General features: G+C 44.7%; 1 protein-coding gene across 3 annotated transcripts in view; it reads left to right on the forward strand.

Moving 5' to 3' along the window:
* The window catches only part of MCPH1 (microcephalin 1), a 219,970-nt gene that overhangs the window by 42,255 nt on the left and 152,496 nt on the right, over window positions 1–25,219 (forward strand). For 2 of the 3 annotated variants that reach the window (XM_065901536.1, XM_065901538.1), the window contains one exon: window positions 23,379–23,416. The exons of the other annotated variant lie outside the window; for it this stretch is intronic. In XM_065901536.1, coding sequence (XP_065757608.1) covers window positions 23,379–23,416 — 38 coding nt within the window. The remainder of the gene's footprint in view (window positions 1–23,378; window positions 23,417–25,219) is intronic. 3 annotated transcript variants of the gene reach the window in all.

The raw sequence follows: 25,219 nt of genomic DNA on the forward strand, positions 1-25,219 counted from the left end.
CGAGCTCTTGGATTAGCCCCTCGTATCCTGTCCACATTGTTACCAGGCCCACAAACTCTCATAGAGTGAAACCCGAAATCCAGGTGACAGCTGTGGTGATGAACACGGAGCAGTCGGGAAGGAGGCAATTTTTAGGGCAGACAGATTCGCAGGGAAAGAAACGCCGAGCCCTCCAGCACGTGTGAAGCCCCCTGGGCCGCCGGCTCCCGTGTCGTGACCGTGGGGACTGCCTTGAGCCTGGCGCAGCTTGCAGACCTGCCCGGGGCGGCCGCCTTGTCCCGGTGCCCTGTGTGAGCCGGTGGCCCGCGGCCGCGTCCAGGATGGGTTTCCGTGCCCCAGCCTTCTTCCTCGGTGCCACGTGGCCACTTAGCCTTTTTCCTTTGGGAAAATGAAGGGCAGAGCCGGGCCAGCACTCATGTCTCTGCTGCCTGTCACATGCGCACTCTGTCCTGCCCTGCTCCTTCCCGTGGGTCCCGTCCACCTTGCAAGGGACTGGCCCCTGCTGGTTTGCGGGAACCACATTCCTCGTCTCTCTCACCCCACTTACCCTCTGGGAGCCATGTTTTATGTTCATCAGTCTGTGTTTTGTAAATAAATTCATTTGCATCGTATTTTAGATTCCACAGATAAGTGATATGCTATGGTATTTGTCTTTTTCTGTCTGACTTACTTCACTCAGTATGATTATCTCCAGGTCCATCCGTGCTCTTGCAAAATGGCATTGTTTCATTCTTTTTTATGGCTGAGCATTACGTTTACATACACACACTCACACCACACTTCTTTATTCATTCAGTCCCTCAGTTGGGAAGATCCCCTGGAAGAGAAAATGGTAACCAGCTCCAGTATTCTTGCAGGAAGGATCCCTTGGACAGAGGAGCCTGCTGGGCTACAGTCCATGGGGTCGGAAAGAGTGGGACACGACTGAGCGGCTAAGCACAACGCGTGATATACACATGCACACGCACACACCATACGACTTCTTTACTCGCTCACCTGTCGCGACATGCAGGTCGCTGCCACGTCCTGGCTGTTGTCAACAGCACTGCAGTGAGCACTGGAGTGCATGTATCTTTGCAAATTAGGATTTCCCCTGAATATTTGCCCAGAAGTGGTTACTTTATTTTTAGTTTTTGAGGAACCTCAGTACTGTTCTCCAGAGTGGCTACACGAGTTTACCTTCCCACCAGCAGTGTGGGAGGGTTCCCTTTTCTCCACACCCTCTCCAGCAATTATTGTCTGTAGACCTTTTGATGATGGCCATCCTGGCAGATGTGAGGTGGTAACTCCTTGTGGTTTTGATTCACGTTCCTCTAGTAATGAGTGATGTTGAGTCTCTTTTCGTGTGCCTCTTGGCCACCTGGATGTCTTCTCTGGAGACGTGTCTGTTTGGGTCTGATGCCCCTGGAGGACTCTTAAGTGACAGGACTCTCAAGTTTTGCCTGGGACCTTGTGAGTTGGGGTTTCCTGTGAAAGCCCCCATCCAGTATAGTCTCCCGCCTCAGGAAGGAACCTGGCTCTCAGCACAGAGGGTTCACCTTGCCTTCCTCAGGGCAGAGGACACAGCCCGGATTTCCTGCCTTCCCCAGACCTTTGTCCTGATCCATTACTCTTGTCCTCATTCACTGCACAGCCTTCTCTCTAATGAATCGAGAGCTCGTCATGCCTGAGGGCAGTGGCCCCCTGCTTTGTCCCATGTCGGGGATCTGAAGTTGTTGGGGTACCTGACTCACACCCCTAGACATCCTGATGTCTTTAATATGGGGTGCATCTTGGGCCCTAGAATTCTTAAAGATTCCTCCAGAACTAGTTCTAATATGAAACAGAGTTTGGAACCACTTTTATGCCTTAGGGACTATGTCTAGTGTAGTTGAAACAAGCAATTTATCTTGGAAGAAGTTCTGTTTGTTTCTGAACTCTTCTCATATAAACTGATTTTATTCTTTAGACTTTTAAAAAAACAAGGACAAAAACAAAATCCTGATTTTATTTGCTTAATGGCTAAGTATTTTAGAAGTGTGAATTTAGGTAGCACTATAGAGATGAATGGTCATGGTTTATCACTGTACAGGTTAAAGTGAAGAGCAATAACAGCTTTTTTAAAATGCAATTTAAAATTTTAAAGATACAGTTTCCTGGCAGTTTTTGAGATCTTTGAATATTAGTTAGGGAGCAGTGTTTATATTGTTATCTTATGTAATAGCAAGTCAGCAAAAGCACTAAGTTTAATTGCCTGGTGTTAAAAGTTTACTATGGAGTGACACAAGAGTTGTATTGGTGAATTAAATACAGGTCTCAGATCTGTGACTTACCAATGAAATGTTAGTCTTGAGGGTTATGGTAGTGTCCAATCATTTCTGTTTTCCCTCACCAAAACTGAGGTCTTACCTGCTTGTTTTCATTCTTTATTAGATTTCAAGACAATCTGTGTTAAACTGAAATTTCAGACTTTTTAACATAATTATGTTTTTATGTATAAATATATATCTAAGGGATTAGATTCCATCAAGTGCAACAATTGTTGACCATTTTTTTAAAAAAAATCTTGCAACTGGATTTAACGTTGAATAAAAGCAGCTTCCTTCGTAGCTCAGTTGGTAAAGAGTCTGTCTGCAATGCAGGAGACCCAAGTTTCATTCTTGGGTCAGGAAGATCCCCTGGAGAAGGAAATGGCAACCCACTCCAGTACTCTTGCCTAGAGAATCCCATGGACAGAGGAGCCTGGCAGGCAACAGTCCATGGGGTCGCAAGAGTTGGACACGACTTAGTGACTAAACCACAAAGCAGCTTTACAGGAAATACCTTTCATCTGCTAATGCCTCTACTGGGACAGAAAATTCTCATGTGTAGAATATAGGATCGTATTTTTGTATTTCCACATGAAAGCTAGCATCCATACTGTTTCTGTAGTTATGAAAATGGTTTAAAACACATGTGTCTCAGGACCCTGATGACCTTTTTTAATCTTAAACTTGAGGTAACACCTACAGGTAAAGTAACATCCTTTGGGCAGCCCTGCAGAGCAAGCCTGTGAGGCTGTGAATCCTGAGTTCTGTAGGGTATAATGGGGTGGAAATCGGGGAGCCTGTGTGTAGGGGTCCCAGTGTGTAGGGGCCCCAGCCTGGCTAGGGGAGTAGCCTGGAGAGGATGTGCACCCAGCAGTCCAGGCGGATGCCTCTCGACCTCGGTTGCTTCTGTTGTCAGCCAGCGCCGAGGTCGCGGACTTGCAGTCTTCCCTCTGCTTTGGAGAATTCTCATTTCTCTTTCTTTTACTTCTGGGGATTCTCTCCATGTGTTAGCTGAGCCTTCAGTATCCCATGCCTCATGATTTTTCTGTATTTGTATATGTCTTTCCTTTTTGATCTCCTTATTTTGTCCTGGGTATCTTCTCTTTTACTCTTCACCCTGTATAGGTCTGTTTTTATTGTTGTTCAGTCACTAAGTCGTGTCTGACTCTTTGCAACCCCATGGACTGTAGCATGCCAGGTTTCCCTGTTCTTTCTGTATCTCCCGGACTTTGCACAAACTCTTGTCCATTGAGTCGTGACACCATCCAACAATCTCATCCTCTGTCACCCCCTTCTCCTGCCATCAGTCTTTCCCAGCATCAGTGTCTTTTCCAGTTGGCTCTTTGTATCAGGTGACCAGAGTATCGGACCTTCAGTATCAATCCTTCCAATGAATATTCAGGATTGATTTCCTTTAGGATTGACTGGTTTGATCTCCTTGCGGTCCAAGGGACTGTCAAGAGTCTTCTCCAGCATCATAGTTCGAAAGCATCAATTCTTTGATGCTCAGTCTTCTTCAGGGTCCAACTTTCACATTTGCCAACAAAGGTCCATCTGGTCAAAGCTGTGGTTTTTCCACTAGTCATGTATGGATGGGAGAAGGCAATGGCACCCCACTCCAGTACCCTTGCCTGGAAAATCCCATGGATGGAGGAGCCTGGTAGGCTGCGGTCCATGGGGTTGCTAAGAGTAGAACACGACTGAGCGACTTCACTTTCACTTTTCACTTTCATGCTTTGGAGATGGAAATGGCAATCCACTCCAGTGTTCTTGCCTGGAGAATCCCAGGGACGGGGGAGCCTGGTGGGCTGCTGTCAGTGGGTTCGCACAGAGTCGGACACGACTGAAGGAACTTAGCAGCAGCGGCAGCATGTATGGATGTGAAAGTGAAAGTCTCCCAGTTGTGTCCAACTCTTTGCAACCTCATGCACTGGGAATTCTCCAGGCCAGAATACTGGAATGTGTAGCTTTTCCCTTCTCCAGGGGATCTTCCCAACCCATGGGTCAAAGCCAGGTCTCTGTATTGTAGGCAGATTCTTTACCAGCTGAGCCGCATAGAAAACGTGGATATGAGAGATGAACTATAAAGAAAGCTGAGCACCGAAGAATTGATGCTTTTGAACTGTGGTTTTAGAGAAGACTCTTGAGATTCCCTTGGACTGCAAGGAAATCCAACCAGTCCATCCTAAAGGAAATCAGTCCTGAATATTCATTGGAAGGACTGATGATGAAGTTGGAACTCCAATACTTTGGCCTCCTGATGCAAAGAACTGATTCATTGGCAAAGACCCTGATGCTGGGAAAGACTGAAGGAGGGAGGAGAAGAAGACGACAGAGGATGAGTTTGTTGGATGGCATCACTGACTCAACAGACAAGAGTTTGAGCAACTCTGGGAGTCGGCGATGGACAGGGAGGCCTGGCTTGCTGCAGTCCATGGGGTTGCAAAGCGCCACACATGACTGAGCGACTGAACTGAACTGAACTCACATTAGTACATGACTAGTGGAAGAACCGGAGAAGGCAGTGGCACCCCACTCCAGTACTCTTGCCTGGAAAATCCCATGGACAGAGGAGCCTGGTAGACTGCAGTCCATGGGGTCACGAAGAGTCAGACACGACTGAGCGTCTTCCCTTTCACTTTTCACTTTCATGCATCAGAGAAGGAAATGGTAACCCACTCCAGTGTTCTTGCCTGGAGAATCCCAGGGATGGGGGAGCCTGGTGGGCTGCTGCCTATGGGGTCGCACAGAGTCGGACACGACTGAAGTGACTTAACAGCAGCAGCAGCAGCAGTGGAAGAACCATAGCTTTGACTAGATGGACCTTTGTTGGCAAAGTGATGTCTCTGCTTTTTAACAGGCTGTCTAGATTTGTCATAATTTTTCTTCCAAGGAGTAAGCGTCTTTTAGTTCCCTGGCTGCAGTCACCATCCGCTGTGATTTTGGAGCCCCAAAAAAATACTCTGTCACTGCTTCCATTGTTTCTCATCTCTTTGCCATGAAGTAATGAGACCAGATGCCATGATCTTAGTTTTTTGAATGTTGAGATTTAAGCCAGCTGTTTTACTCTCCTCCTTCACCCTCACCAAGAGACTTTCTAGTTCCTCTTCACTTTTGCAATAGGGTGGTATCATCTGTGTATCTGAGATTATTGATATTCCTCCTGGCAATCTTGATTCCAGACTTGTGCTTCATCCAGCCCAGCATTTCATATGATGTACTCTGCATATAAGTTAAATAAGCAGGGTAACAATATGCAGCCTTGACTTACTCCTTTCCCAATTTGGAACCAGTCTGCTGTTCCATGTCCAGTTCTAACTGTTGCCTCTTGACCCGCGTACAGGTTTGTCAGAATACAGTTCACGTGGTCTGGTATTCCCATCTCTCTAAGAATTTTCCACAGTGTGTTGTGATCCACACAGTCAAAGGCTTTAATGTAAGTCAATGCAGCAGAAGTAGATGTTCTTCTGGAACTCTCTTGCTTTTTGTATGATCCAGCAGATGTTGGCAATTTGATCTCTGGTTCCTCTGCCTTTTCTAAATCCAGCTTATACACCTGGAAGTTCTCAGTTTTTGTATTGTTGAAACCTAGCTTGAAGGATTTTGAACATTTCTTTGCTAGCATGTGAAATGAGCACTATTGTGCTATTCTTGGAGAAGGAAATGGCAACCCACTCCAGTATTCCTGCCTAGAGAATCCCGTGGACAGAGGAGCCTGGTGGACTGCTGTCCATGGGGTCACACAGAAGCGGACGCGACTGAAAGACTTAGCATGCATGCATGCATTGGAGAAGGAAATGGCAACCCACTCCAGTGCTCTTACCTGGAGAATCCGAGGGGCAGAGGAGCCTGGTGGGCTGCTGTCTTTGGGGTCGCACAGAGGCGGACACGACTGAAGTGACTTAGCAGCAGCAGCAGCAATGCTATTCTTATGATAAACCTATATATTAAATTTTAAAACCTGTTTGTAATTTTCAATTCTCATCATTCTATTTGGATTTTTTTTAATTTCCAGTGTTCTGCCAAAATTGTTTGTTTTTTATTTCTCTGTGCATAATCATAGTCGTTTCCAAATCTAAGCCCAATAGCTGCATTTTCTGGCTTTAGTTTCTGTCTTTATTATCTGTTGTTTCTCCTAGTTTTCTGCCATATGTTCTCTAATATGCTTGCTTGTTTTTGGCCTATTTTCCTGCCAAGAGTTGAGGTGACCTGAGGTTGAGCTCCTCTGTCTGTGAGGCCAGCTGTCCCCATGGTTCACCTGCAGGCTTCTCTTCCTCCGTGACCTGCTGTCTTATCAGCGTGGCAGCATCTCCGTCAGTGCGTCTGTATCTAGTCCAGCTTGACTAATTGTTCACGGTGGGGAGGTTGTTCTGAACTACTTAGTCTGTCATTCCTGGACATAATGGGTGAATTTTAATAGCCATTAAAAATTTTTTTTCTCTCTAATTAGCGACAGGATAAATCCTTCTCTGAGAAAAGAACAACAAGAGACCAAGTCAGCAGAATTTTTAAGATGAACATTCAAGTCATTGGTTGCAAAAGACATGCTAACCATCTCTTAAAGAGTTGAAAACAGATACAACTCAATAAAGAATTACAAAATCTGAGAGCTATTATTTCCATTAGAGATTTTTTGGTTTAGTACTCACTTTTATGGAAAAAGCCATCTTGTACATTGGTGGGAAACTGTCTTTTTTAGACTTATTACTTTAAATATATGCTTATAAATTTGTTGAACCTATTATTATTTTAAGACTCCAGTTGAGCAGTGCCATTACCTCCATTATCTTAGCTTATAATATGTGGGTCATTGGCAAGGAAATATATTTCTGCCGTCTTTTCAGAAGGACAAGCATGAAATGTTATGACAAATCGTAACCTGTTTCTCTTTTGCTTGTTTAATATTGTCACACATAGACCCTGATGAAGATAAATATAATGTTAATGCTAGTTATACAGTAAACATATATGAATATGTGGGATTTTTTTTCCTCCAAAGTATTTCTTCTGCTACTTTTGTTACTTTTGTTATTGTTGTTCAAGTATTATCAGCCTTAACACAGTTCTTCTTGTAAGTCATCAACTGGACAAGAAAACCCAGCTTCCCTAAGAGGGTCTGCTTTTAAGTCTTGCTTTGGAGCCCTCTGTACCAAGCAGGTCTGTCATGAGAGGGCAAACGCTGGGTCAGAGAGTAGGGAATGTCTAACTGGCTTTCATCAGCTTGGAGACTTAGAGAGAAGTGAGGAGCCCAACAGTTAAAATTATACAGGTGCACTTATTATATTGTTGAGTCGCTAAGGTGTGTCTGAGTCTTTGCAACCCCAGGGACTGTAGCCCACAGGGCTCCTCTGTGAGATTTCCCAGACTAGAACACTGGAGGAGTTTGCCATGCCTTCCTCCAGGGGATCTTCCCAAACCAGGGATTGAACCTGCGTATGTTGTGTCTCTGCATTGCCAGGTGGATTGTTTAACCACTTTGCCACATGGGAAGCCCACCCTTACGATAACAGTAGTTAAAAACAAAGAGAAGGAAGAAGACACTACATACCCGATCAAGTGCTTAAATTTCCACATCTCTCATACTGAGTAGAAAACAAATGAAGAGTAATGACTTGCATATGTTCCAGTAATTGCTTGTTCTCACATATTTTATTAGCCTGTGCGTCTTCCAGGACACAAGCTTTCATCTTTTGATACTCTTTGTAATATAGCATGACACACAAAATTGATGTTTTGTAAATATTTACTGAGTGAATAAAGGCTGCATGCATTTCCCTTCTGCTTTTTTGAGTTCGCATCTTACACTGATCCTAGTGCTTTTAACCGTCACCCAGTGATGTTGTGTTCGTCATAATCTATCTAGGAAAGAGGGCATCTGCGCCGTCTCGATGTAAACCCAAGCTGATGCTTCCTAGAGCCTCCTCTCCTCCCACAGGCCCCTGAGTGAGCTCACCACTGCGCTGCTAGAGCCGCTGCTGTTTATGAATGTGCTCTTAGCCTTTGCAGTGATCCCAGGACCCCGGCTGCCTGCCACTAGATAGTGCGCTTGGCTGGAAGCATGTAATCTTGTGGGTTGTTTTGTTATGAAAGTTTAACTTTCAACTTGAAAGAGCCGTTGACTCACCCAAATGACAGGTGATATTTATTTTGCTTCTTGACAGTTCTGCATGAGCATGCTGTTGTTACCCTCTTAGGAGAACCACCGCGCTTCCTGAAGGATGACCCCCTCTGTAAATATCCCCATAAATAGCTGCCTATTGTTCAGACGCCCCCACCCCCCCAAGAGCAGTAAGATGGGGCCTGCCTCCCGTGGGGGCCTTGGCGGGTAGTTTGAGGGAGCAGCTGGCAGAGCCTGCAGGGACCAAGATTTCTGGCACCAGGATCTGTAGTTGCTTTGATGAGCCATTCCTGGCAAAGCGCAGGAGTTGGCAGTGGAAGGGGGCGGGGGGTTGCTCGTTATGACAGGTGTTCAGTCTGCCAGCGGATGCGACTCTGAGTCCATCCGAGAACCTCTGCTGCTGGGAGGTGTAACAAGTGCTTATGGCTCCGTTAGCCTGCTGTTGTGTTTTTTTTTTTCTTTTTGTGTATGAGAAAAAAATATTTATGTAGAAAACATTAAAAAAGAACCTTCAAAGAGCGCCACCTTTTCTTCACTGTTTTCTGTGTCCGCTGGCTGCTGTGTGCCGCGTTCTAAACATGTGCTTCAGAAAGCCTCAGGCGTGCGGGCCACTGGGCTGACGCTGAAGCCACTCTCGTGAGCCCCCGGCAGTCCTCTTGGGCCTGTAAAGGCAGAGCCAATGTAGAACCCCCCCCCCCGCCCCCACCAAAGGTCTGGATGCAGAGGACACTGCGAGAGACCCCGTTAGCATCTGCCTCAGGGGTTCCGGGACTGGGCAGGTTCGAGATGCACGCTCCGATGTAGTCACAGCTGCTGGTTCCGAAGGTCTAGCTCACTAAATATGACATTTGGGGAATGTTAGCCAAAGGGATCGTAACCTTGGTAACCTGGCTTAGAAATATCAAATTAATCTGAGCTGTGCAAAACTGCAGAATAGTAACTAGCTGAAGTAGCAGTCTTTAATTCAACAAAATGGATTCTCTGGGAGTAAAGGAGCTGAAGAGAAGGAAAAGACATGCAACTCTGTGTCCCACCCCTCCTTTTTCCAGTAGCATTTAAAAAAATTTTATATATATATATATGTAAATATATTTGACCAGGCTGTGTGGCATGTGGGACCCTAGCCCCCAACCAGGGACTGAACCCGCACCCCCTGCACTGGAAGTGAAGAGGCCTGACTTGCAGGCCGCCAGCATGCACGCCGGCTCAGTGGTGTCTGACTCTGTGACCCCATGGACTGTAGCCCGCCAGGCTCCTCTGTCCATGGGGTTCTCCAACGAGAATACTGGAGTGGGTTGCTGTTCCCTCCCAGGGAATCTTCCCCACTGATGGACGGAACCTGTGTCTCTTGCACCTCCTGCATTGGCAGGGGGATTCTTTATCACTCGTGCCACCGAGGGAACTCCCTAAATGCTTTCCTCACTGAGCAGCCGCTGTGCCAGGGGACTGTTCCCGCCTAATGTGATGACCCCCTGCCCCCACCCTCTTCTCAGACAGTTAGAGATCCAAGCGCATCTCCATCATTCCGTCTCTCTCCCCAGTTTGGAAACATGACTCACTTCTGCCCAGAGAGACGCTAAGGGAAGTCTTGCTGGGAGGTTTCTGGAAAGAGCCTTCTGTCCCTGGAGACGGCCCTGGGAAGACACCCACTCCTGCTCCTCTGCTCTGTTACGGCTGGCTGTGCCTCTCGGAAGGGGCCGCATGGGCCAAGGACCCTCCGGAGAGCGGCCCCGGAGAGGGCGGGGAGGGGCCTGCAGGCCTCAGTGTGGGTGGGAGCCATCATCTGCATGTTGGTAAGGTGCCAGGATGTGCACACGTGGAGACGCACGTGTGTCTCCACAAAGCTTGCGTCCACTTTACACATGGGTGGTTTTCCCAGCAGGTTTTTTCCCAGTCTTCTCTGGAGGAGCAGCGCTGTCCTCTCTTGTCACAAGAAATTTATTGCTTCTCCTCTCCTTAAGTCTGCTCAACCCTCTCTGCTTGATTTCAAAGTGACTGCTCTCCAAATAAATACTTAAGAATATGAATTATTGGATATTACTAGTTTTAAAAAAAAGAAGTTAAAACAGCATTATTCAGATGGGAAGGAGTTGAATAGAAGAGTGATAGATGAAGCCACAACTCAATCAATGAGGCATTATCACAGCCTCTTAGAAAATAAAGCTGGAGGCATTTCACGCAGATTTTGGCACATGCCTCTGTGGCTTTTGGGTGTGCGTTGGGGTTTAGTGAACGTATCAGCGGTGAGTCAGGATAACATACAATGGCTGAGAATCGGGCAGGCTGCTCTGCAGGGGTTCTCACTCTGCCCTTCCTTATCAGTGAATTTCGGTTTTTCGAAAACTTCTTTAAAGATACGCTGTTTTATTTTTTTGTGGAAATGTCTTCTGCTTTCTACTTCTGAATAAATCCACTAGTTCTAATCTAATTCTGTTCATTCTTTTAAAAAACACCAAAGGGAATTCCCTGGTGGTCCAGTGGTTAGGACTCGGTGCTTTAGCCGCCGAGGGCTTGGGTTCCACTCCTGGCCAGGGCACTGAGATCCCACAAGCCTCTCGATGCAGCCAAAGTAAACAAATAAAGTAAAAATGTGAAGAGGCACCAAATCTTTCTCAGCATTGATCAGATTGGGGCTTTTTTCTTTCTTTGTTTCTGAGTTTTTTTTTTTTTTTTTACTCTGTCTCTCCAGCTCATCGGGTGAAGTTTTAGCACAGAGATGGGACAACAGATAGCAAACTAGGAATCCAAACCCAGGCTGAGGCTACGGTGTGAGCCCCGAGGTTCAGGGCCAGAGGGAACAAGGGTGTATCTTTGTCTCAGACATCCCATGAGGTTGCCTTTTCCCCCCAAGTTTGCCCCGCTTGTTTCCCAAGGCCAGACTCTTTGAGTTTAGGGTATATTGAGAGTATATGGTGAAAAAACTCTGCCCTTCACAGGAGCTGAGCTGTCTGAGCAATTTTCTTTCTCAGACTGCCCGCAGGGGCTGGGATCTGAAGCCGGTTCTTACTTGCCTGCGAGTGGCGGCGGGACTGAAAGGCAGGCTCAGGCCGGCCACCCACCCTGGACGCCCTTCTCCCGCGGAATGCAGTGTGGGCTCAGATGCCTCACGTCATTCTGTGGACCGTCGTCTGTTGTCCTCTGTCTGAGAGGTGCTGCACAGACAGAGGGGTCCCAGGTGGGGCCTGCGGGAGCCCCGTGGGGCCACCCTTGCCCGGCCCTCCCGTGCACACCCCTCCTCCTCTCTGGGACACTGGGCGGCCTGGGTCCCGCCTCATTCCTCGCCTGGCCCCTCTTCTCCTTGGAGCCCGTTCCTGAGTGCAGAAGTGGTTATGGCAGTCCAGTCTGCGCAGGCTACTGGGATGGAACTCAGCAGATTAGACAGCTCATGAAGAGCATTCTGGAGGCTGAGGTCAAGGCCAGGCAGGTTCATGGTCAGGCGTGGCCACCTCCTGGTTCATGCATGGCCGTCTTCTCACGGGGAGCTGGTATGGCAAGCAGGAGAGGTGCAGGGGTCCCTTTTGTAAGGCTGCACCCTCGTGACCTAATCACCCCCGAAACCCTGCCTCCCGACATTGTCACCTTGGGGTTGGGATTCCAGCCGAGGAACTCTGGGGGACAGAGCCGTTCCGTTCTGAGGACTGTGCTCCTTGCTGTTAGGGTTCCATGGCCTCTGGTCCCCAGCACACTCAGGGCCAGGAGTCGGGTGGAGGCTGACCCCTGGCACTTTGAGCGTTGATGCTAAGTTTGTTAGATAAAGCATCTTACAATATCATGATATTTGTGTGTATGTGTTTTTTAACAAATTGGGTGTTGACAAATAACTCAGATGTTTCATCTTCTCTGTGCTTGTTTTTTTTTTCCTTTTACTATAAACAGTTCATCTTTATCCAACATATGAGTATCAAAATTGATACTGATGTTTTACTGACCAATAAAACTGATCATTTTATTATTGCTTTGTTTGAGAACATTTAGAAAGGTATTATATTTTTTAGGGGGAAAAAAACCCCTGAATGTTAAGAGTTGCTGTAATTCTCCTAATTAAAAAAACAGATTCACATAAGGAAAAAATACATGAAAAAGGACAGTTAAGTTACAAAAAGATTCACTTAAGTTAAAGATTTCTGCACCAGCTTTCTGCAGTGAGGCCCAGCTTCAGAGCATTGATTTTATCATCAAATTAAAAGCCAAGGGATAATACTCTGAAGGACACATCTAGTGAGCTGCTTATTTTTAAATAGCTGGGGTCTCTTATCCATAGATTGAGCTTTTTCTGAAGATACTTAAATGATGTAGCTGCCAAGGTCTAGATAATAGAAAATTCTCAGGTCTGAATTGAGGACATTTGTCCAGAATTAATGTTTTTTCCTATATGATTTGCTCACTTTTATGTTCTCTACGGGGCTTCCCTGGTGGCTCAGATGGTAAAGAATTTGCCTGCAATCTGGGAAACCCGGGTTTGATCCCTGGATTGGGAAGACCTCCTGGAGAAGGGAGTGGCTACTCACTCCAGTATCCTTGCCTGGACAATTCCATGGACAGAGGAGCCTAGTGGGCTACAGTTCATGGGGTCTCAAAGAGTCGAACACAACTGAGCAAATGTTTTCTATAGTCAAAATTCATGCAAATATATGATTTTGGCGGTGCCCACATATCTAGGGTAGCTTATATTAGTAGTGATTGAAATCAATAATCTTGGCAAAGGTGTGGATTATCTCTTCACTTTTAAAAAGATTTATTTATTTTTAATTGAAGGATAATTGCTTTACAGTATTTTGTTGGTTTCTGCTGTACATCAACATGAATCAGCCTCTTTACATTTTTTTTTTTTTTTTTAGGAAAAATGTTTCCACTGTTTGCTTTTGAAATGGTACCTAAACCCAAAACATTTAAAGAATGTTTTATTTTTAAAGCGTTTCTTTTTTGTCACTCTTAAAACAAGTATGTTTGTTTCATTTGACCTCCCTTTGATCTTATTAAAACAAAATCAACTAGGCTATTTCCCAGATATTCACTTTGACCTGCTCTCCCCCAACTCACCGCTTTAGAACTTCCAGAAAGTGCTTTTGCTAAAATTAAGTACTGTGTTTCATATCTGCGAGCTCTTCCTTGCTGGTTAGTGAATTATTTCCTATGGTTATCTCTCCTTGTCGGCTTTGATCACCTTTTGGTGCTGCATAGCTGTATTTGGACAAGTGTTTTCCTTTTAAGGAACAGCATGCTGCTATGCTTTCTTTTTTTCATGAACAACAGTGTTGAAAACATAGAAGTTTGTTTTTCTTCTTTCTGTCATGGGCATTCTATAAGAGCAATGCTGGATGGCTTACCTGCATAGATGTGAGCAGAGAAAGAGCGGGACGAGGACATTCTATACTAACGTACAGAAGGTGATGGGGTGAGAGTTTCCACTTCTCTTGAGGTTGTCCATACACTGCAGTTTCACTGTATCTTCATTTCTGAGATCGTCAGCTCACAGCTACAGTGTTAAGATACATGCCCTATGTTTATGTTTCTTCTCACGTGTGATGAATCCAGTTAAGCCCAGGAATAAGCCGTGAATACAGGTAAACTTTCTGGATCTCCAAGCCGTGTCCCACCAGCGTCAGTGCAGGAAGACAGCAGAGGTTGTACCTTGAACCACTGGCTGCCTTGTTAACTTAGCATCACAAGCTACTGCAGACGATGAAAGAGTTCTTGTGTCCTCTCAAAAATAAGGAGAAAATCAGTGGAGCCTCCATAGTGGCTTTACAAGCCACACTAGTGTAAACTACGGGGCGTCATTTCTACCGTCCTGTTCAGAATCAGGAAACGTCTTCCCTCTGTGAACTCAGACCATTTCCAAGCGACTTGTCTTACTCCTCCTCTAAAGGTCCCTTTATGAAGGATCTTGCTGCAGTCTCGCACCTCTTTTTGAGCTGTACCGCCCACTTCTGGACCTCTTGTCTTGTGTTGATGAGAGACAGAGGATGTTCACTGCTGATTGCATAACCCTTCCCGCTCTGCTGAAGTGAGTGCTTCTTGGAGCGGCCCGTGTTCCGTGCTGCTGTCTCTCCCTTTCTCCCAGATGGTCTCGCTCTTCCCCTCAGCTCGCTCACTCGCTCCCGCTCTCCAGTTCTCCATGGTCCACCAAAGTGCAAGGCTGCCTCACCCCCGCGCCAGGGTTCCTTTATTCCACCTCCTCCTGGTTTTCTTGAAGCCCACGCTGCCATTGCGTCTTCGTTGTTGCAGCCTTGGTGCCCATTCCATCTTCTCTCATCCAGGCTTTTTTTTCCCAGTTGATTATTATATCATTTCACCTTCCTCCCAGTCTTGCCACAATTCTTCCCAAGACTTACTCTCTTCTGAATGTTGATCTCTGAAGTGACATCTTGGTAAATCCATACAAACTCCTCTCAGATTTCCAAAGGAGCCCTTGCTGTCCCTCCCTTTGCATGTTTGTCCTGTCTACACCATCCTGTCCCACCTTGCCTGCCAAACTCCTCACCCTCCAAGTCTGAACTGGGTCACATTTTCCTTCAAGATTTCCTGACCACCTTCCCCCTTCAGGTTGCCAGTTTTGTCTCCTTTGTAGTCTTGACTATACATATATCTGATGATACCTGTACTTTGACTGGATTATAGCTTTATGTCAAAATGCTTTTCACCCTCTTTACAGCGGGAATCGTTGTTCTTTATATCCCTAGTGTCTGGTTTTGTGCTTGATAAATTAGTCTGACTTATTTAGTGTCTAATGACCAGATGAATATTAGTATCTGCATTCTTTTTAGGGTAGGATGATTCTGTTTCTATTAATTATTCAAGGATTTCCTCCTCTTTTCGTCTCTTTTTTTCAAAATTGACCTTAGAGGACAAACTTGACATTGGAAAAGAAAACACTAAAGTAGAAGATCTAATGAGACAGTTGCTTCTTGGGTATTCACAGTGTTTCTCAGAACTCTGTTCCTAGACATTTAAAACAAACATGTAGTTGTTGTGACAGACAAAATGTACTGAAATTAGGGAGGTGGTTTTACTCAGACTATTACAATACGGAGCTCACTCTTTGATGGGGAAAGCTCCGGGGGAGGAGAGGCCTGGGGCTTCACAGAGGATAAACAGGGCTGGCACGGAGGATCTTTGGCAGGAAGATGTGAGCGCAGGCCGTCTCGTCTGAGTTGGTAGGGGGAGAGGTGTGGGCGATGGAGAGCAGTAGTCCTTTGCAGCTAGCCTCTTCTTCAAACACGAGGGTGGCGGCTTCCCAGCCCGTGCAGCTTCGCAGGCGCACGGCGCTCAGGTTCCATGTCCTCGGTCCCAGAGAAAGGGACGCGGTTCCTCAGCAGAGAACTCGGACGTGATGGTAAGCCTTCTGAGTGAGGCCGAGCTGAATCTCATAGCCTCTGGGGAATCCTTGCTGATGCTGGTTCATCTGCCGTTGGCAAAGACTTGGTTATTTTCAGGCCCTGAAGATTGGGCATTGTAAAAGAGGTGTTCCTGAAGTGAAAAGGAACAAACAAATTGACGGAGACGGTTGTACTGTGTGCAGACTCGGGAGCTGAGCCTTCAGGACCCCGTGAAGGAGCAGCTCTCAGTTTTGTAGGACAGCTGGTCAGGTGTCCTGAGGGTCTCCATCAGGGCTGCCCACGGGCATGGCCAGACGCTCCGGGGCCCGTGCAGAGAGGAGCCTGCCCACTGGGCTCCGTTCGCAGCAGCATCCCCGGCTCCATCAGAGCCAGGGAGAAGGGCGCCCGCAAGGTCACCAGAGGCCAGACCGGGGTCCGGGCCGCCTGCTGCTGGCTCCCGGTGGGGCCGAGACGTTGGTCTGGGGGACTGTAGGCAGATGCTGAAGGAAACCAGAGCACTGGAGATTCAGTAAGGACTGGCAGTTTGGGCAGGGCAGTAGGACCTGGGCCAGGGTGCAGCTAAGGATGGAAACTGGTTTTTACTAGAGGAGAAGGGAGTTCAGTAAGTCTCCAGACAAAGCAGAGCTTTCGCATCCACCAGTTCCCTGCAGTGTCCACAGAGGTGCAGAGTCACTCAGTGAACATGGCTAAAATCCAAAGTCCTGGAATGGTGTTCGGTAAACACTGCGGAGTTTCCCATAGAAACGGAATTTTTTTCTGTAGTCCCTCCCCCAGTAATCAAAGAAAGATTATTTATGATCACACAATTAGGCTGGTCTCATTAGCTGTGTTTAGATAGGTGCAGCAAGAATGGTAATTTACCACCTAGGCCTTAGGTTTGATTTGCGGGAAGTTTTCGTAAGGAATGGTAGATTGTAACATTTAAAAGCCTCTTGGGTAAGGAAGCCAAGCCAAGAGACTGCTGGCAGGTTTCACCTGCAGTGCCTATAAATTTGGGCAAATTCCTTTCTTCTGAAGTCCCCACCGTCTGCTGTAGTTCCTGGGCCTGCTCAGAGTCACCTCCCTCACTCCGGGAACACTGTAACCCAGGGACCAGGCTCATCATAAATAAGCTACAAGGATATATTGCACAGCACAGGGAATATAGCTAGTATTTTACAGTAACTTTAAGTGGAGTATAATCTATAAAAATTTTGAATCATTATTTTATAACTTGAAACTAACATAATACTGTAGATCAGCTATACCACAATTTAAGAAAGGAAACAGTAAGGAAATTGCCTCCCCCAGAAAAAATTTTTTTAAGTATTTTTTCTTTTTTGGCACTGTTTAAAATACTGGGAGTTCAGTTTCCATAATATTTGGGAATTTTAGGAATATTCAATTTGTAGGCACTTATTTCTAAGCCAACAGCTTCTTTAGGAGATTTTAAAATCGCAATTGGTAACACCATCTCAAGATGCTTTTCTCAGGGTGAGAATGGCCTTTCTGGATTACAGGCACGGATACACACACACACACACGCATGCACACACAGAACAAACACAGAGCTTGTAATTTCAATTTTAAAATTTTACTCATAGCTAAAAATTTCTCTCATGGCATAAACATGGAAATCCAAACTTTAGTCCAGATATCTACTCCCTGGTGGCGTGAAATTCTTAATAGTTTTGAGCTGAAAGTAGAAAAACAAGCAGAAAAAAAACTGTCATCTGTCAGGGAACAAAGATCTCTGTGGACCATCAACCCATTTGCACAGATCACCAAATGGTCAGACTGTGAAGCCAAAAGAAACGGGTACCAGAGTGAACACTCAGAAAGTCAGTAAACATCAAACCCTTACCATGTTATTGCTGGACTAGAGTCTGGACTCCAGGACATGATCTGGTCCCAGTGCTGGGACCCTGAGTCCCCACTCAGGAAGGGTCCTGAGGACGCCTTCAGCCAGGGTTACCTGGTTGGGGAAGTGAGACCAGTCCCATGCAAGGCCCAGCCCCAGATCTGTGAAAACAAATGCACGAAACAGTTGAGCCCATTCTCTTCAGACTGATGTAGCAGGAGCATGGGGAGCCTTGCAGAGAAAAGGCTGTGGCCTGGGGCTCCAGAGGCAGGTGAGCAAGGGAGTCAGTGCCTCTGGTGGGAGCCCTGGGGAGGTGGGAGGTGGGCATTTCTGAGCCTCCGAGGAAGGGCGTGGGCCGTCCTGTCAGCAGCGGAGGGGAGCAAGGGCCCTTCTGAGGTGCTTCCCAAGAACTTGAAAGGGTGGGAAGAGTTCTTACCCAGCCTTCTAGATTCCAGGGCACAGGGACCAGGTCACGTTCAAGATTGTTTTGGAGAATCAACTTTTCATAGAATGGGAATGCATCTTACAGGACAGGGAGATTCAGGTCTCAGTCTTAAAGGACCGTTTCGTCTTTCAACACTGACTGTGGTTGGTTCAAATAAAGGTTAGCTGGTCTTTTTTTTTTTTTTTTTGTCTTTTCCAATAATGTTAAATAAGATTTACTGATCCTTATTAGATTTGTGCACTGTGACTATCACCCTACATATAGACTTCACAGCCAGGGTGGAGCAGGATCAGGTTACCGTCATTGAGAGAGAAGAAAGCGGCTGAACTTTCTCCCCGTTTTTATTACTTTCATTGAAAGGTGACATGTAGCAAAGGTTACATAGATAAATGACCAAGTTAGGAAATGTATTCTCATGAAATCACACACTGTGAAGGTTATAGTTTACAAAACTGCTAGGATTAATATCTGCTTTCAGCAGAGTAATTAATCACTTGGCGCTGTAGGAGAATCTCATTGTCTGGTTTCTTAGATGAGATGCATGAGGTAAGGAAAGGCCAAGTGGCCGTCAGATAGGAAGTCACAAACACGTGAGCTGCAAGAAAACGTACTGAATTGCAGCCTTCTTCTGGGTCTCCTAGCATCTGATTGTTTCTTTTATGCTTCATGTATTCTTTCTGTGTAATTGCTTGGTAGAAGGTATTTTCCGGTAGTGATAGCATTCTAAGAGGAGGAAGAATACCTTGACTTCTGTGCACAGAGCTTTTATTCTGCTCAGTAGAGCATGCTGAATGCGTGCTGCGCTTCAAGCACTGTAAGGGCAAATTGATACTTGACCCTCTGAGTTGTTTTTGCAGTGGTGGTTATATGCCTTGCCAGTTCACAGAATGTTCACCTGAATAACAGTTAAAACTTTCTCTTATGAAGATTTTCAAATAGAGGAAAAGTGAAAGAATTGTCCACGTGTTCCCAAATCAAATTTGTGTTTGCTCCCCCACAGTGTAGTAGAGCCAGTTTACTGATAGGAGGTTGTGGTGAAGGAAAGTACAGTGTCTCTCGGGACTCAATAAGAATACGCTTGAAAGACCCTAGCTCCCCAAAAACCTTTCAGAGAAGGGTTTTTAATAACCCCTGGTTCCCACCTCACCCTGTCCCCTGGCAGGTTCTTCTTCTTTCTTTTTTTTTTTTTTTTAACACCAAAAACCTTTTGTATTGGAGTATAGCCAATTAACATTGTGATAGATACAGGTGAACACAAAGGCTCAGCCAGACACACACAGGTGTCCATTCTCCCCCAAACCCCTCTCCTGTCCAGGCTGCCAGGTAACACTAGCTGAGTTCGCTGTGCTGTCCAGTAGCTTCTTGCTGCTTGTCCATTTTAAATATAGCAGAGTGTGCCTGACCTGCCCGAAGTCCCAGACTATTCCTCCCTGCCCCGGAAGCCATAAGTTCGTTTTCCAAGTCTGTGAGTCTCTTTCTGTTCTGTAAGTTCAGTTCTATAGTTTCTTTTTGGATTCCACGTGTAAGTGATATCATATGGATATTTCTCCTCCTCTGTCTGACTGACTTTACTTAATCTGACACTCTCTAGATTCATCCAGGTTGCCGCAAATGGCATGATTTCATTCTTTTTCAATGAAGGAGTGTTATTCCACTGTGTGTGTGTACCACGTCTTTATCCACTCCTCCTCTGTCTGTGGACATTTAGGTTGCTTCCACGCCCTGGCTATTGTAAACAGTGCTCCAGTGAACATTGGGTTGCATGTATCTTTTCACCGCAGCCCCCAGTAACTTCTGGTTTACTTGTGTCTCTACAAGCTTACTTTTTCTAGATATTTTGTAAATAGAATTATACAGTATGTATCCTTTTATATCTAGCTTTTTTTTCTCTTAGCATATTTTCAAGAGTCATCCATGTTGTATATATGAGAACTTCATTCATTTTTATGGATGAATAATATTCCATTATATGTATATTCCAAATTTTATCTATCCTTTTATCTACTGATGGATATGGGTTGTTTTCACCTTTTGACTCCTGTGAAAATTCACATACAAGTATATGAGTCCTTGTTTTTCAGTTCATTTTGATATATGCCAGGAGTAAGTTTGCTGGTCCTGTGGTAATTCTGTGTTTCACTTTTTGAGGGCCCACCAGATGTTTTCTGCTGCGGCTGCATCATTTTATATTCCAGCCAGAAGGCATGAGGCTCCCAGCACAAACCGTCATCAGCATGTGCTGTTTGGTGGATTTTTGTCGTTGTAACCACCCTATAAAGTGGTGTCTCATTAGGTCTGGTACCTCATTTGAATTCCCGAATGGCTAGTGGTTCAGAGCGTATTTTCATGCACTGTGGGCCATTTGCTTATTTTCTTTGGAGGAATGTCTGTTCCAGTTATTTGCCCATATTTAAAATGAGTTGTCCTTTTTTTGTTGAGTTATAGGAGTTCTTATATATTCTGGATGTCAAAAGCTTGTCAAATGTATGATTAGCACACATTTTCTCCCATTTTGGGGGTTATCTTTTCACTCTTGATCGTGTTTTCTGATGCCAAAAAAAGTTGTTAATTTTGATGAAGTCCAATTTATTTAATTATCTTTTTTGCCTGTGCTTTTGGTGCCTTAATTTAAGGAACCAATATCATGAATATTTTTCCCTATGTTTTCTTCCAAGAGTTTTATAGCTTCTGCTGTCAAATTAGAGCCATTTTGAGTTAATTTTTTTCTATAGTGTAAGATAAAGATCCAGTTTTATTATTTCATATGTGGTTATCCAGTTCTCTCAGCATCATTTGTTGAAGAGACTATATATAAACAATCTTGGCAACCTTGTCAAAAATAGTTGACCATAGATGTGAGGGTTTATTTCCAGACTTTCAATTCAGTATTCACATCTATCCCTATGTAGTACTATACAGTTTGAGTACTGTAATTTTGTAGTAAGTTTTGAAATCAGGAAGTGTGAGATCTCCATCTTGTGGTTCTTTTTCAAGATTGTTTTGGCTATTTGTGTTTCCTTGAAATTCCATATGGATTTTAGGATGGATTTTTCCATTTCTATAAAAATTGCCATTGGAATTTTGGTAGAGATTGCATTGAATCTGCAATGGCAAGTCTTGTCATCAATAATATTAAGTCTTCCAATTCATGTACACAGGCTGTCTTTCTGTTTATTTAGGTCATCTTTGATTTCTTTTAGCAATTAAAAAAATTTTCAGTGTAGAAGGCTTGTGTCTTCTTTATTAAATTTATTCCTAAGTATTTTATTCTTTTTGATGCTAATAAATGGAATTGGTTTCTTAGTTTCTTTTTCTGATTGTTCATTACTAAGGTATAGAAATACAAATAAGTTTTGTGCTTTTTTTGTTTCCTGCAACTTTGCTAAATTTATTTGTCCTAACGTCTTTTTATGGCTTCTTCATAGAGTTTTCTGCCTGTAAGTTCTTCTCATCTGTGAAGAGAGAGAGTTTGATTTCTTCCTTTGCAATTTGAATGTCTTTTCTTTCTTTTTCTTGCATAATTTCCTGAAAAAAAGAGTAGCTTAGTTTTGGACATGTCACATCTGAGATCCTTACTAGACCTCCAGATGCAGATGTCAGATAGGAGGAGAGTCTGAGTCTTGGCATCACGGAGTGGGTCTGAGCTAGAAATGTGAAGTTGGGGCTATAGGCGTTTTGCTTCTGCAGAAAGCGCGTGAGGCCACGTGAGGGCTCAGGGGAGTGAGTGCAGGTGAGGAGGAGAAGCAGCCTGAGGTGCAGTCACGGAGAAGCCTGGTGATACAGAAGTCAGGAGAGCTTCCTCTGCCTGTCCCCCCCACGCCTTCATTCTCGGAATGAGCGCGTCCCACAGGCTGCTTCTGGATGGGTCCCCAGAAGAAAGGAAATGCCTGGCATGCCCTCCTGCAGGGTTTTACTTGGGGTTGGCCATGTCACTGACTGTGTAGTCCTCATTCTAGGATGACACTGAAGCCAGAATCTTACTCCTGCATGAAGGCTTGTCTCCAGGTTCAACCCAGGGAGCCATGCTCACGTTCCACTCATATCCAGAACAGAGGAGAGCTGACAAAGGATGCTCTGGAGGGAAACTAAAAACACAGGACGGTGGGTGTCCATTGTTGGCTAGCTCATCTGCCGTTCCTGAGGTCTTCCTCCGAGTATCTTTTTTACTCACCTTGTCTCTTCCCTGACCGTCCCTCAGGGCACCCATGCGGCACAGGGGTCCTGAGTGCACCGTATGCCCCCGGGTCCTCTGGGCACCTCTGGTCCTTCTCGTTCATTCATGGGCACATTCAGCTCTGGCTCCTTCTCATTCATTCATGGGCACATTCGGGGTGTTGCTCTGTGTGCCGTGACGGTTTCCAGGTTACATTGAGCAGCTGGTTCCATCTGAGGCCCATCATATGACCTGAACGAATGTAAGAATAGTGTGCATTCACGTTTGTTTTTTAAATAAAGAGAACATTGAGGGGGACTTCCCTGGTAGTCCAGTGGTTAAGAATCTGCCTTTCAATTCGGGAAATATAGGTTTGATCCCGGGTTGGTGAACTAACACCCCACATAACGTAGGGCAACTAAACCTGCGTACCACAATGAAGACCCAGCACAGACAAAAGTAAATAAATGAAGGTTTTTTTTTTTTTTTTTAACAAAAGAACATTTGCCCTAATATATATCGAATTATAAAACAATAGTCATTTCTAGTTGGTGGAACTACAGAGAAATTTATATGTCTAATTATATATTTCTGAAACATTTCTTTGCTAGAGCAGCATGCATAAGTAAAAAGTATTTTTAAATTTTTATTTTTAAAAATTTGCAGTTCCAATTAATAGGAGATGCCAGTACTCAAGCAGTTCCATTATCTGTGCTCTTGTGTGGAAGGGATGAAAGAATCTGCTTGAGTCAGGTAGCAGAAGCTTAAACGTTACTGTGTACTTACATCTGAGACCAAGAATATGGTTGCCTAGAAGCCTCAGGAAAAATAGTTTCTAAGCCTGCAAGAAAAACGTCTCTCTTACCCTGTCCTTCCTTGGACACGTATAACAGTTCGGCACTTGTGGAGGCCCACTAGGCAACTGGTAGGATGAATTTCTGGAGGGAAACTTTTTTTTTTTTTCTTCCACCTCATGTCCTGGATTAATTTGGATTGGTTTGGGGATAGTATCTGAGTTTCTATCTTTTGCGCTACTTTTTTTTTTCCAGGAATATAAAGTTTTTTCCTTTGATATATGCTTAAATGTTTACTTTTAAGTGATGTAACTTTTCAGAAAACAAAGTTTATTTCTGTGGGAAAAATATTTTTTATATTTTTGACTGTTTTTTGTTCCTTCTCTTTTGACATCCCTAGCCAACAAGAACATTAGTCATGACAAGCATGCCATCTGAGTAAGTACTCCTTGTTTTGATAACTTTCTCCTCGATATAAAGTTTGGACTTTTCGTTCATAAACTGTGCTGGGCGCTCGGGCAGCCCTCACGTCTGTGCTGTGTTGGTGCTGCTCTCTGTAATTAATGCTGGAGTCAGAAGAGCGCTGGAAATAAGAGAGGTGGTGAAAAGGCTGTGAACAGTTCAGCACCCAAGACCTTTAAGTGGTTTGGACGGCATCTAGAGGCGTTTTAGTATTTCCTGCTTTTCTTGCTCGTCTTGTACTGCATGGCTGTTCGAGTCCACCACCCCCACCCTCTGTAGGCCCCGTCAGTGTAGCCTCACTGGTGGAAGCACTTCCCTTAAAGATCTTAAAGAAACGCTTTAGTGGGGCGCCTTCTACCACTGTGGTGAAGCAGCTGTCTGCACATCTGGTGGAAGCATTCACAGCTCCCTAGCGCACTCTTATCATCTCCCTTAAACATTAGCACAACGTTGCACATCCAAGAAAAATACCGTGCCTTATTCTTTGCAACAGATTTTTGAATTTTTATTTAAAGAGGAAAAAATTTTTTTTTTTTAAATATCAGAAGTTTTAGGGTTTTAAGATATCCATCAAAACACTGGGACATCTCAGTGAAAAACAGGCTGCAGAAAGAGTGCATGCTTCCAAGACTCTGGGTGGCGGGATCCCGTCCCACCTGTGACATGAAGTTAAAAGGACTGGTCATTCAAAACCCACATGTTATCTAGTGAAAAAGGAGCATGCTTGCAAGTTCTGTTTACATCTTGTGAAATACGTTGGTCATCCTAAATAGTTTAATACAGAAACGAATAATTGAATATTGGTCTAACATTTTTAAAAGTCTATATTTTTGCCTCAAATTTAAAAAACAAAAAACACTGATAGCTAGCTATTTTCTCAATCGAAGGTTTGCAAATCAAACTCTTCATTTGGGCCATTTTTAATCTCTTTTTGATTCATTCCTGCCCCACAAATACTTGTTGCCAGAAGGTAAGAACAAGACCTAGATGTTCTAAGGTCATATTGATTAGCCATGTTTTGCAAAGATCCTTGTTATCGCTTAGCACATCCAGCGAAGAGCTAGAAGCTCCCAGACTTGGAATGACAAAATCATAGATATGCAGGAGCAGGTTTCTAGAGGGCATCTGGCTTAGAGGTTTTCACTTCTTTTTGCTATTGTTTTATTTGTATTTTGTACCCCTCCCCCAATTTATTTTCTGCAACTCCAATAAGCATGTATCCTGTGGTTAAAGTGATGTGCCTGGTCCTGACTCATCCATCTGTTATACCCTGGGGATCCCTGGAAAATTCTCACCAGGATAGAGGTCAGGCCTTGTATTTCACAAGTGAAGAAATGGGTCTTGTGATTGGCAAAGCCCAGATCATCATAACTGAGAAATGCCATAATATAAGCAGGGGATAGTTGGAGACAGTGTGCATAATCATGGACAAACTGCCTCCGTCCCTTTGGAATGTAATCTTTGGAGACGAGAGAAGTTTCTTAACTCACTGTGCGCGTCACAGTGTGGCTCAGAAAGCCTACGCGATGTTCATGTTTTGGCAGGGATTTCCGAAAGCTCCTGGCAGAAAGAGGGGAAAGCAACATGTCAGAGTTAAAGGCATAATAGAAAGGTGACCGTAAAAGGAAGAAAAGGAATATGGAGAGTGATTTGGGAAGAAAGTTAGGGAAGAGAAATAGTTAAAGAGAAAAAAGGGTACTTAAGGCATTAATGGAATGACAAATCAGAAAATAAATAGTGATGAGCTTTGTGAAATTTGCCCTGAGGTTTAATCTGAAG

This window comes from Muntiacus reevesi, chromosome 10, assembly GCF_963930625.1.
Source record: "Muntiacus reevesi chromosome 10, mMunRee1.1, whole genome shotgun sequence".
Lineage (NCBI taxonomy): Eukaryota > Metazoa > Chordata > Mammalia > Artiodactyla > Cervidae > Muntiacus > Muntiacus reevesi.